A 14,174-nucleotide genomic window follows, 5' to 3' on the forward strand; every position below is an offset into this window, starting at 1 on the left:
GCTTGGTGGTATTGGGGCAGAGGGCGTTGCCTTAGCTGAGGCGGCTGGTGACGAGGGCGTGGTTCACTGTTTTCCTGGTGTGGGTGGGGATTCAGCGGAAGATCTTGCAAAGCATGCAGAGGCCGTGGAAGCATGAGGCAGAGACGGCTTTGAGTTGCTTCTTCATCATTAGCTGACTGTCGAGGATGATTCAGAGAGTTTGTGCGTGATTCGAGGGTAAAGGTGTTGGGCCGAGGGCAGGGGGCAACTTGTGCAGGGAAAATTGTGTTTGCAACTGAATTGAGTGATCACAGCTTAGTAGATACAACTGGTGCCTTTAATTTCCAGGAATTCGTTCCTGGGAATCTATCCTTGGGCAAGATCAGCTTTAATAATTGTACTTTTTGGAGAGATAGGAATACTGCAACCTTAAGTTCCCAAATCAATGTTTGTATCAGTTCTAGGTGTAGGAGATGACTCTATATCCGTTTATGTATCCCACAAGGATGGGTTTTGTAAATAAGACTCTATGGATGAAGGTCCCCAGCAGCCCAAAAAGTGTAACCCTTAGTTGAAGGTGTTAAATTAGGAAATAAATTAATTGATAAGGAGACAGCATTTGTTGCTCTCCTTAACAAGACAGAACGAAATTGATTGAACTCTAGGGATTCAAGGGAATACTGGCTCTTGGTTGCTGAATACTGTGGCTCTAGGGTGACTGCACATGCAATTTTTATCCCTGAACATGTCTAGGTGGGATATATTACTAAGTTGTATTCTAGCAACAATGAGGAAGTTTATCCACTGGGGCTTTGTATAGATGAAGAGATGTTTGTAGCATATGGTGATTCCTCTGTAGATGAGATCATTGGTTTCATAAAAAATGGCCGAACATCTGGAGCTATGGGACCCAATGAGGTTCCTACTTCGGTTATTAAAAAGGAGACTATAGCTTGGGGATTCTTTCGTGGTCCACTTATTGAATATTGCTATTGATTTGGAAACATTCTTTCATCTTGGAAGGGCATTGGCATTGTACCGTTGTACAAAAAGAGTCCTAAATCTTCTCCAGCAAGTTTTAGACAGATAGCATTGCTGGATGCAACTGGCAAACAATTTTGCCAAGAGTGTACTCTCCCACTTACAACAATGGACTCAAGAAAATACCATCATTTCTCCGGAACAAACTGGTTTTAGGAGGAATCACAGTACTGCTGATAATATCACTGTTCTTCAAGAGATAATAGAGAAATATTAATTTTCTAGGGGTATGCGCCTGTCTATGGCTTTCATTGACTTCTCCAAAAAGTTTGATAAAGAAGATTGCCATGCACACTGTGAAGAAAGCTTCTTAGGGTGTCCCCCATTATCTCCTAATGTTTATTATCGAATTCCATTCTCATACCTGGCGTCAAATAGTCATGGAAGGGATGCAGTGTTTATCTTGAAAGGTTGAGATACAAAATGGTCTAAAGCAGGGCTGCTTTTGTGCTCCCCTGTTATTTTCCCTCCATATATATTATCTTCCCAGTATCCTAAGTCAGGCGCAGAAGACCCTCCAAAAGTTGGTACAATGTATATTAGTTCCCTGCTTCCTACTATAAAAAGTGGACTTGTATCTTCATCTTGGTAAAAACAAATATTAGTAATGGGCGGGATGGTAATCATATAAATCTTTGCTCAAGCAGGGCCATTTCAAACGTCCTTAAAAGATTATAAAAAACGTCACTTTGGTCACGTTTTGTTGGTCTACAGGGTTAACATTTTCCCTTCATTATCTTTCACGTGTCAGGTTTTAGATACAAGACTTTGCCGCTTTTCTGAGGCAATTAAAGGACGAATTTTCCAACAGATTTGTCACTTGAATACCTCATGTCCTTTGCATGGAGTTCGTTTTTTTGTCCTTCTACACTTATGCTTTGGCTGCTCTTTGAGGTGGGGAAATTTGCATTGAAGCAGACGAGGGAACACTTCATGCAGCTCTGAAGTTTGACATCTTTTTTTCTTCAAAAAGAAAAGAACATCTTCTACTGGTCTTTTGAGTTAGCTATAGAAACGTTCGGGCTTGATCTGAATTTAGGCTTCTATATGTCAAGCCTCTTTTAAAGAGTAATACAAAAAAAATACTCTGTTTAAAATAAGTCTGGCCAGAGACACTGCTTTGGGCCAGCAAAACCAGCAAAACCAGGTGGTACAGGAAAGCAATCTGGGGAACAAATCTCGGCCTTATTTAACCTCATGTGGCTCGAAGGTTTATCTTATTAATGAGAATGGATGTGCTCCTCCTATGTGTTATTACTGGCATTTGAAATAAAGTCCCAAAAAGAAGAGAATCTGTGAATTTTGGCATCTGCATATTCAAGATCTGAACCATGAACTATTTGTATGTTCTTTGTTGCACAATGCATGACATAACTTTCTTAGGCCACTTTTTTTAAACATAACATATGCTTTGCTTTGGAGACTGGCAAGTGCTTGATTTTTCTACCCAATGAAATGGCATATAATAAGATCTTTCAATTATTTAGATATTTTTAGGTCTTGCATATAGGCAGCGCATGCGCTGCCTGTCCGAGGCATCCAGTAATCTGTATGTTACCTACAACTCCGCCTATTGCCGGGTAATATCTCCTGCCACTTGCCATTTGTTTAATGTTGGCATAGCTCCTGTTAGATGGATTTTTACTGGCTGTTGATCGGATACTGACTTCCGTTTAGTCCGGAAGCAGCGGTGCCTAAGTACTGTTTTCGTCCGCTTTTGCGTTGTATGTGTGTTTGAGGGGAACTTTCTTTTACATACTTCCATACATAATGAGCACGGATTTAGTCAGGAGCACTGCGCTGTTAATTGTTTCTTTGTTTTTTCAACGCCCTATGCCGGGGTAAAAGTGGAGCGTTGGTTATGTAGATTTCAACACTGGCACCGTCTCACGCCTGACGCCCAGGCTAACCCTACAAGCCTCACCCTACTTGATTACTCACCAGCGTAAACTCCGGAGCTGTGTCAAGGCACTGCGGCGGCATGCCAGTCAAATGTGCAGGCTTCCCGACCTCCTCCAAATGAGCAGTGCGCAAACTAGTAAAGGCGAAGAGTCAGCTTTCACGGTGTTACTTTCATCAAAACTCCAGGGTTCGGTTAGTATCAAAGCCATTTCAAATATAAAAAAAAGAAAAATCCTGTGGCATAGGTCTGCTTTGCCAAATACTGACATGGCATGCACTCTTAAGCCTCAACAATGCTTACTTCCCCTTCCATGATCTTTGCGAGGAGCGTTGATAAACTCGCCACCGCCACCGCAAGCTCCAGAGCAGTGTCAAGGCACTGCGGTGGGATGCAAGTCAAATGTGTAGGCTTCCCGACCTCCTCCAAATGAGCAGTGCACAAACTAGCAAAGGCAAAGAGTTCGCTTTCACAGTGTTACTTTCATTGCAACTCCAGGGTTCGGTTGGTAACAAAGCCATTTCAAATATTTAAAAAGAAATCCTGTGGCAAAGGCCTGCTTTGTCGAGCACTGTCATGGCATGCACCCAGAAGCCCAAACAATGCTTACTTCTCCTTCCATGATCCTTGGTTTTTGCGATAAAACCAAACGGACCTGTCTCCGGCATAGTACGCCTTAATCCAACCTGTAAATGTCAGTCATTCACACACACCCGTGTGCGTCACTCTTCTTTCTGTAGAATGGAAATGGCGTAATAGTGACTTGTTGCCAATAAATCTGCGCACTATCTACCCTTAATGCACAACATTGTGCCACCTGTTCACACAAGCCATTTTAACCTCCATACATGCACAAAACGCGTGACAGGATTAATTTTACACTTTAATGTGAGGCCATAAAACGGATAAATCTGACGGGCAGTGCATGTCAGGATCAGAAGCTGAAAGTCATTCCCAGTCCTTCTTCTCTTTCTTTTTCAACAAAGGGATTAATCATCCCACGTTTCTGGCACTTTTGACTTTAGTGTGCCCTTTCCTGAACTGTGTCTTTTCTGGGTGCCTCCTCCTTCTTCAGGTTATTTCAGACACCTTCGATTGAAAGCCAAAGACACACTGGCTAGCTTCCAGTACGGGGCAGTTGCACCAATCAGACACGGCTAGCCAACATTACCAAAGTAAATACCACCCTTTGATTTGCCTAGTAAAGATATCTTGAATGGGAAATCACTACCTGTGGAATACATCAAATGGAGGAAACTACGCCACACCCTTCTTTTGTTGTCCAGCTCAACTGTGCCTCCTTCCTAGCCACTCACATGAAAGAGGTGTCACCTGACCAGTAAGATAGAGATGCTACCAAATGGCTTAATTCCCTGACCTTTGTAGATATGCGTCTCTGAAAATGCAAATTGTTTCCCACTTGTACAATATTCACATACTAAATGGAAGCAAAAATAGCAACACCGGTTGGTAAATGCAGAGGACTCATCTCACCGTCTGTCACAGTTTAAGAACAGACTTCTGCGTGTGGTCACGGTCCATAATAGCCTCAGTACTTCTTCCATTACATGCGTGTGTGCGTGCACCTATACATGCCAGCCATCAAACTGCCATGCACCTGCCATGGTTTACTTTACGTTCTGTCATGCATTGGACTGATGCGCGGTGCTTTTCACCCCTGCCAGGATCTCGCACAACAGGGCTCCATGGAACACGGCCTTGAAGAGGCCTAACGGTACGCTGCAACCCATCACAAGAGAAGTCTGAGGTATGCTGAGAATATGCTTAACATTCAGGTGGACTTTTCTTCTAGGTGTCCTATTGTAAGCATGCCTGTACTTTCTTTAACCACCCCCCACACAGACACACACACCACTCCCCCCTAGAGGCAGACTTCAAACAACTTGGTGCCTCCAGGCCAGTCCATCTATACGTCTGTAAGAGAGAATGAAAACTAATATTCCAAGGAAAAGTCTACTTTTCCCCGCCTTTCCATGTGAAGACCAGAGTATTGTGAAGATAACAAGTACTGTGCAAATAGCTGCACTAATCTTCACAGCAATGAAAGCGGTAAGCTTCCAGGGCGTTATCAGCAGGTGAATGATACGAGAGAGTCCCAGACAGCAGTAAACATTCCTCCTCCAGATGCTGCAGACAGCAGCGTATTATCGCTCAATGTACAGTTGCTTTTGAGCACCTGTCTGTTATCTCGTGCAGTGCCTTTTCTGCTAATCACTCATTTTCCATAAATAAATAGATTCTTTTTCCTACCGCTCTCATTTTTTCTCACTCGTATCCTATCCTTTCTGGGCCTCTCTCTCTCAAATGCTTGCACGGCTTTCTTCTACTTATTTATTGGTGTTCCTTTCGTTCCACTCCCCTATTTTCTTCACCTTCTTTTTCCATTCACTCCACTTCGCAAAACTGCATCGACTTTCAGTGCCTACGCATTAAGTTGCGGAAGTTTCTATCTTCTATTTGCCGTCACCACTTACAAACCATCAGAAATAGGCAGTAAATGAACTCCTTACATGTTTTCTCGTTAGCCTAGACAATGTGGGAATCTTCATTAATGCTCATAGGATTCGACATTTCACCCATAAAATAACTGGAACTTTAAATGTGAATTGTTATAATCAGCCCTCGCCCACCATTAACAAATTAATTGAAAAGGTAAACAAAGTCAAAAACGATTTCTGATTCTTTGTGTGTGCATCCATAGTAATTTTTAGGTCGACCATTCAAGACCTCCTTGTATTTTCAGTGATATCACCACCAAAGGCCCTGATTTTATATTAAAAACAAAGATTAGGACTATACCATTTCCCACTGAAAGTCAACATTTCTCACCATGTGTTCCCATACCTGGGGTGTCACTCAGTTTGGTGCTTACTTGCCCTCCACGTTAAAGAACAGTAGATGTTTCAGCACCCAGGCTAATGTGCTGCACAGCTAAATGCATATAAGGTCCCAAAGGCGAGACTGATTGCATTGCCTCTTCTTTTAATAGGTCTTGCATTTACAAGAGTTTGAGCTATTGATAATTCCTTTAATTTATGTGTTAATTAGCAAAACAGATAAATAAAAGGCATTGTCATTTACAATGCCAATAGCTTAAACTCTCTCAAATGCGAGACCTAATGCATTGCAAATGCTTGTTTAAATATGTACTAATTAATCTAGTTGTATTACTAGCTTGGTCAGTGTTGTACAATGCGTGTTGTCACTTTCTGAGGCCATTGTTCTGTAGACAGCTAGTGGTCCATTTTGCAAGTTGCTCACTTAAGATCTTAAGTATGTAATATTTGCTTATTCTATGTTGCACAATTATCTATGTTGCTTTCTAAGGCCATTGCTCTTCTTTAAATATAACATACAATCTATATCAGAGGCTGGCAACTACTTAAAGTTTCCATCTAATGAAATGGCTTGTAATAAGATATTTCAATCGCTTTTGATATTTTTAGATATGTACTAATGAAACTGGTTGTTCTATTCGCTTGGTTTGTGCTGTTCAATGCGCATTGTCTCTTTTCAAGGTAATTGTTTTTCAGATATGAATTGATCTGTATTGGAGGCTTGGAAATGTTTCACGTTTCCTACTAATTACATTTTTTGTGACAAGTTCTTTTATTTTAATCCTGTTAGATACTTTAAATATATCAATTAATTTGGTTGTGTGAACATACAAACTGTCAATCATGTAATAGCTGCGAGGCGCGGTATTTAATTATGTTGCATTATAAAATGTGTTATCTACTGTTGTTTTTGGTAACTTTGTTATTGCGTTATGTGGACCTCCCTTGTAGTTTCATAGTATAATAAAAAATTACATTGAATTGAAATGCTTCTGTCTAAAGACTAAGAGACCAGAGTGACAAAGTATTCTCTTTAACAAGATCTATTCCCTGGTATCCACATCCTAAGCCCCTCATCCACATTTTGTTGTGGCTCACTGTCTGAGTTTATCACATTGCTGCTGCTCCAAGGCGTGGATGGCAAGTGGTTACATTTTACTCCTGCATAATTATCTTGGCCTGACATATAGCATTGATCTGTGAATCTCCCCTACTTCCGGCTGCCTCACTTTTTTTGCCATAAAGAATTTACTAATTGTAAAAGTAAAAATATCGTCTATGTAATAATTTGTCCATGTGACAAAATATACATTGGAAAAACAAATTAACAAATCACACAAAGATTGGCACAACACCGTTCCAGGATAAAACAGAAAGTATTGACTACACCCATGGTGCAACACTTCCTTGACCAGAATCATACCAAAAGAGATCTAAGATGGTTGGTTCTCTCGGAAATAAAAACTCCTTTAAGGGGAGGAAATGTGGAAACTCTTTTACTCAGGAGAGAAGCGTATCTAATTATGAAGTTTAACTGCGTGACCACAGGACTAAATGAACAATTTGAAGCCTGAACATATGACTGTGTCCTCTGTATAAGACTAAATAATAAGCGAGCATCAAGACTACATTACCCATAACCACCAAATCACATGACATGAGTATATTTTAAACAGTCATGTGATCAGTATCACCAAACAACCGTTCAACGCGGAAGCAGGCAGGAAACCCCTGAGCCACAAAGAATTCTAAAGGTTAGGAATCAGATGAGGGGAGCAAATAAGCGAATTCTTAGAATAATTACAAAAATTCATCCCTCTCATCCTTGCAGTAAATGCGACACAACCAACGTTGAGAAAAAGGCGACGCCGCCCAAATTGTAAGAGCTGCGGCCAGCCTGCGGGCTGAAACCCCAAGTAAGTAACTACTAGAAATGGGGAATAGACTAAAAAGCCCCGTAAATGTTTGAACATACACATTATAGAATTCTCCTCACTTTATCATTAACACAGACCCTGCCGCTGCCGCTTAAACAATACACCAATAAGAAAAAAAGATTCCCAACTACAGCATTCACGAACAAAGAAATTAGGAAAACGTAAGTCCTGATGTTGTTATATTCATCAGAATCACAGTGACAGTATGCTCTTTGTATACATATAGAAAACAGACACATTACGTGCTCTTTATCTCTGCAGAACTATCCATCATTCAGGAGTCCCGACCAAGACAGACCCAAAACACCCTTGTTTGTAAAGGTAACAACGAGCTCAAATGACTATAGGCACTCAACTAGCACAAGAGAAAGGCCCTATTCTGAAACGTGTCCCCTATTGTTTTTACATAGGTACCCAACTAACAAAAGCCCTGAAGAAAAGCCTGGCGATCAAGACACAGACTTGGAAACGTGTCGGCTTACCTTTGTTCATCTTAGCGTATGAACTTTAATTGCGCAAAGGGCCACTAACACTACGCCATACTTTTCAGTTAACAAAATAACGTTTATGAAATTTCCGCCCTTGCATGACCAGTCCTTAAATATACAAAAGTTACATGACGAAGGTCTGGTGTCAAAATCTGTTAGTAGGGTACAATTTAGACCTCTTTCATGTAAAGTATATTGTAGAAACTGTATAGTATAAATGTCAATGTATATTTGTATCACAATTGTTTGTTTTGGTGTTAATTGTAAAACTTGTATATAACAAATCCCTGTTTTTGTACGACAAAGCAAGTCCTCAGACTATCATAGAAGTTGATTCAAGTGAAGTAACTTGTACTTCGAAAAAATAATTACAACACCCATTGATTAAAAACCGTAGGGTGTAAAAAATCTGCTCAAAATAAAATAAGTGGCAGAACCAAAAAGCGACTGGGTTTCCATTTTCTCTAATACATATTCACTTTTTTTGTAGCCACTACATACATACTTTTTCACCCACTTCTTTGATTTGAACCCACACACGCTGTGTGTGTTATGTTCTAATCTTTGGCTGCCTGTAGAACTTCAATTATGGTTGGGACATCTTTATGTCTCAACTCCTGTCGCCGTTTTTATTTCTGGTGTTTATCATATATTGATCTTTTATTCTTTTATCAATTTGATTTTCCGATTTACAAGAAAATTCACAAATTCTTTCACTGTTTCACTATCCTAGTCATACCAAAATGTTATTTCCAAAATGTAACTTACTTTAGGTAAATGATGCAGGACTAACTTTTTCATTCAAATCTCAATTCATTTAACTCTTGTGCATCTTCCTGCTCTAGATCACATATATTTTAATAAATGATTGCCGCTCAGCACCCAAACAGTGTAGGTTTTCAGTCTGCACGCCGGTTGGCCTGAACTAAAAAATGTTCCTACTTCATGATAGATTATTCTTGCGAACTGGGCAAAAATGATGGTAGAGTAACAGTCTGCATTTTGCTCCTCTCAGCGCCTATAACACTTTTAAACTGCATAAATTAGAACGTTACTTTATGGTTCAAGTACTAAAAAAATACACTTATAATCATTCTACTTTTATAATGCCACCTCTCTGAAATCCCAGAACAGCGCCAAGAATCTAAGTGATCATGTGCTGAATAAATAACCATTACAGTATGTCACCCGAGGATACCTACTGGTATTCCTTTATTGTGTGAAAGTCCTTTAGCAAATTAGTGCTGTATAACAGATCTGTTAATGTCTGATTATAACCTGAAAGCTGGCCCTTGTCTTAGATTAATGTACTTCACACAGTGTGAAACAAAAACTGTGGAGTGGAATTCACATGCAACACAGTAGGGATGTTCATCACTGTCATCTAGCTACCTTTCAATTTTTGCTCATATAATGTGTTTCCTAAAGAATTTCTCCCCTTCTTCTCTTCCTTTATTATAAGCTCATCTAGTGTAGAAGATGTATCTCAAAAGTGCATAAGGTGTGTGTACCCCCAACTGCACACACACACTCATTCATGGATCTCTTACACAAAACCATATAACAGCATATCGACAGTAAACCTTCGGTGCACTCAATCAGTGATACACACACCTAATGTATCACCTCAGGCAATGCTCTTTTAAAATTGTGTTCTGGACTCTGATGTTGAAACACAAATTGTAAACTGGTATACCGATGCACGTAACACCACAGGCACATTACTGCGCAAGTGACCAAAAAACTCTGCCGCACCACACGCAGATCTGCAAGAGGTGGAGTGCATTTGGTCATGACATTCACATTGATTTTCAGCGCTGGGTGTTTGTCCTGCACTAGAAAATCAGCACGGACAGCACCATGTGCAGCCCAAGAGGGCTCTGCTTATTTTCTTGCTGCTCGAGTAGATTTTCTACCCAAGTGGAAGCTTTCTCAAAGAGAACGGAAGGTTTCTCAACATGAGCGGTCATGTCCATCTGCGACCGCCCACGTTGAGAAATCTGACCGCCTGTGTTGAGAAATCTCACGAGAGGCGGATTTTCCTCGATTTCGCTCGCCAACTTGACATTGGCGAGCCCAAGTGACGAAAAAACTGTGCGGAGCGGAGTTTTTTGGAACTCCGCATGCGTCGCATAGTTTTTGGGAAAAAACGCTGCAAACTCTGTGAACGGAGCGGAGTTCCCTCCTCAGATCTAAATCTAGTATGCTAATGCAATAAGCCTTCACAAATAGCTAAGATGGCTACCCATGATGTAAGCTTCAGACGTATTTCACTTGCTTTAACACAGCTGCACTGATGGGGGCTTTTCTGCTGAAAAAACTGAGTTCCAAAGACACTTTTGCAAGAGCCATTGATTGAAATACCTTTGCCAATGTTTCTGACTCAATTTAACTTCTGGTTTATCTGCAATAGATGTGGTCCTCCAAGGGTTGCTGATTGGCTATTTATCAGAAATGCACAATACCTCTCAAAGGCTCCATATGCACTTTTATGTTTAGACCCTGGATGATGATTGCATGCTTGTTTCATCACTGGAAAAGTGCAAGAGAACTAACAAAGACCATTAGGTCGGGAAGTAGCTTTAAAAAAATGTATCCCATTCACCAGCTAAATAAACAGAGAATGGCACAACAGGAACACAGTCAAAATAAAACATTACTAGCTTAACATTCTATACATCATGCATTGCTAAGGCACTTAAAATGTGATATAAGACATTTCACGGGAAACCCTATAATCTTCCATATTTACATATTAGGCACACGCATCTCAACTCCTCAGTTACAGTAAGTAAATTTTAGCAAACCAGTGAAACAAGCTTCTTAATTCATGAAGTAAGAGAATCAATTTGTGTAGAGCGTATTGGTTTCGCATTTGATAAATTATTTTCAATGTTTTTGACAAATTGTCTCTAAATAAAATAAACAACTTACAGTGTTCTTAGCTCCGGTAACCTCTGAAAAGCTGATTTTCCAACACGTTGGATTGGGTTGTCATAGAAATGGCTGTAAAAACAATGTAAATAAATATTAGGGGACAACAATGATGACATCACCAACACAGTGTGACATGTCGATATTTGGAACTAGATAGAATTCTGAGCACTTTGAACTTAGTGACCCCACTATTATTCATTCATTTTTCAGACAAGTGAGGAGTCTTAAACTAGCAAGACTGGAAGTATAAAATATTAGCAAAATGAGAACAAAGTTTTTATTTATCAAAATTCACTGTACATAAAGTCTCCACTGCGCATCTAGCTAATTTCAGCTGTTGAGCATTGACAACCATGTTATGATTCTGAAATTGTATAAAGGGCAACACTGTTAACACACCAATTTTGAAACTTAGTGATACGCTACAACTATCAGTGGTACTGCACATCACGTGATTTGCACATGTCACCCGCAGACATGTATACACTTCCAAACACAGTGTCCAGATTGACCCCACTGGTGTGCCAGGGTGGGTTGACTAAGCAGAGCTCCCGATGTACGAATAAGATTATCCAGGGCACGGTCTCCTGAAACCATGGATCTTACAAGACCCAGCAGTTGCTGTTGAACCAAAATAGGACCTGAGTCGTTCCAGCCTCCCAACGTGATGCTTGTTGGACCAGGGTCTCCCCCAAAAGTTTGCCATTTTACTCTCCACTTTTTGCTGAATTCGTTTTTGTTGGACGTAAGACTCTGTGCACTTTACCACTGCTAACCAGTGCTAAAGTGTTCGTGCTCTCTCCTCAAAACATGGCTTATACCCAATTGGCATAATAATCTACTTGTAAGTCCCTTTAAAGCAGTTGAAGACGTCTTTCTCTATAATATTCAAGGAGAAACCAGAACCTTCAGGTTGGATTCCAAATTTGGGGATCTTGAGCAAGAGAAGGTGATGGTTAAGAAGGAGTTTAGCCCATCATACCGAGTACCGGTGCCAGCCCTTGGTATTCAAGGTACAAGAACAGTAATCTGGCCACCACTTACTCATTCTAAAGACAATCGTTTTGTGTCCATTGATCACATTGTTAGATCATGTGGCTGATTCTAAACAGTAGGCCACGGGTAGTCCTTGGTAGTTCCCTAACTCTTCTCACTACCACACAGGAAATTCCTCTACAGCTAGTGAACACCACCAAAGCTGTTTCTCCAGCTTGACGGGGGTGGAGAATGCACTACAATTATTACCTGTATCCGCTACAACTGCCAGCAACACGACTGAAGTGAGTACTCTTCTTACTACTGCATCTTCTACAGCTGATGTTGTTTAGACAGAACCACCGCTTTGGATTTCAATGGTTTAGCCGCTGTTTTTGACTAACTGATTGTGGGGTTTATGTAGGCTGAGAGGATTTTTCTTCTGACTCTTTTGACTTTTCTTCTCTTGTCGACACTCTTCTACATGCATCTATGTTTTCCTTTCATGATTGAAACACACTTATCTGATTCCATCTTGGATATATGTTTGGGTAAAACTTTCCTTAGTTTTTCTATTCCTTTGGATTGGATTTGTGATTGTTTTCTTGTTGTTGATTAATGGCCATTACCTACCATAACACTCTACTACAGAACTGGTCGATGAGGTGTTTTTGAATTCATTTTCACGTAAGCTAAAAATAGACTTGTCCCTCGTGAATATTTCAGCTGTTCTGGAATGTTTTGGGATAAAGTTGCCTTTGATATATTTGGTCCTACAGCAATTCTGCATATACCTTTTGTGTTTAGGGTTTCTGTGGGTGATATAACTGTACCTAGCTTACATTCTGATGATTGGGACGTTGAAAATGTAAACCCCATGCTCTCAGAGTTGTAATAATACACTTCTTTTGAATCAGAGGTTATATACTTTAATCCAGCTTTCTATGGTGAACAGTTTTTTTACCATTATTATGGACATCACTATTTACATCAAGCTAGTGTGCAATGCACACTTTTTAATTACACACAATAGGAACATTGCCCCACTCACCCACAAAGGAGCTCAAAAACATACAGGGATAAATTCACATCTTTTTCTGGATATGACTCATCTGACCCAAAATCATATCATTTTAAACTTGTCCCTACACCACCAAAGAAGTATATGGACACGCAAACTAAAATATACTGATTCATTTGTCACCCAAGGAGCTGTAAGAGGCTAATATTATTGGAAGGATACGATTGACATGAAATCAATTTGGGGTACCAAACCTGGCAGGAGCAGGGCACCGACACTTTATTCCAAGCCTGTTTAATTCCAAAACAAATTATTTTTCAGAATGAAACCATTCAGCAGACTACGTATCTGGGACTGGCCAAAAATAAAAGACATGAATGCACCAAACATTCCCTCAATAACCCATTTTTATAATTGGCAACATTTCACAGATTACTCTGAAGAACAGCTTGATAGGATGTTGCAAAATGGTTTCTACACTTTCAGATTCTCATGGGTGTTATTGTGGCCAGTAGATACAAATGGTTGTCATGCTCGTTTTTTTAAAATCCACACTAGGATTTAATGCAAGGAGACCCGACCTCCAGTACTCCCACTCTCAGCATTCAGGTACTGTCACCACTTACTCGGTTGGGAAATTGCAGCAACAGTAGTTGGGACATTCCACACTGTCTGCAGTAAAATAACATCTTTCTGTTCTTTACGACGACATGGACCTATCTGACCTCTTGTTCAGTCCTAAGTCTCCATGTTCCAAAAGATTTATTTATACCACATATAATGAAATATGGAAACTGTCACAAATGGAAGCTGCCACACGTTTAAGACAAATTGATCAAGATCATTTGGAGAAAGGGCTTGCTGTTGTTGCTAATAGTATTAATACATTGTCTTCTCACATTCCCAATTTAAATAACATTGTGCCATCTGTAATTGATATCATGCAAAACGACATCTACATTGTACCATGGGCAAAGGCAGTTTAGATCTATCATGCAGTTTGGCTGGACACTTCAAACCCTTAAAAATGATTGTGTC

The 14,174-nt window shown here is 40.1% G+C and overlaps 1 protein-coding gene across 2 annotated transcripts in view; it reads right to left on the reverse strand.

Moving 5' to 3' along the window:
* The window catches only part of LGR5 (leucine rich repeat containing G protein-coupled receptor 5), a 743,377-nt gene that overhangs the window by 194,011 nt on the left and 535,192 nt on the right, over window positions 1–14,174 (reverse strand). For both annotated transcript variants that reach the window (XM_086921836.1, XM_086921845.1), the window contains one exon: window positions 11,138–11,209. In XM_086921836.1, the coding sequence (XP_086777962.1) occupies window positions 11,138–11,209 (72 nt within the window). The remainder of the gene's footprint in view (window positions 1–11,137; window positions 11,210–14,174) is intronic.

The sequence above is a fragment of the Lissotriton vulgaris genome, chromosome 1_1 (genome assembly GCF_964263255.1).
Source record: "Lissotriton vulgaris chromosome 1_1, aLisVul1.2, whole genome shotgun sequence".
Classification (NCBI taxonomy): domain Eukaryota; kingdom Metazoa; phylum Chordata; class Amphibia; order Caudata; family Salamandridae; genus Lissotriton; species Lissotriton vulgaris.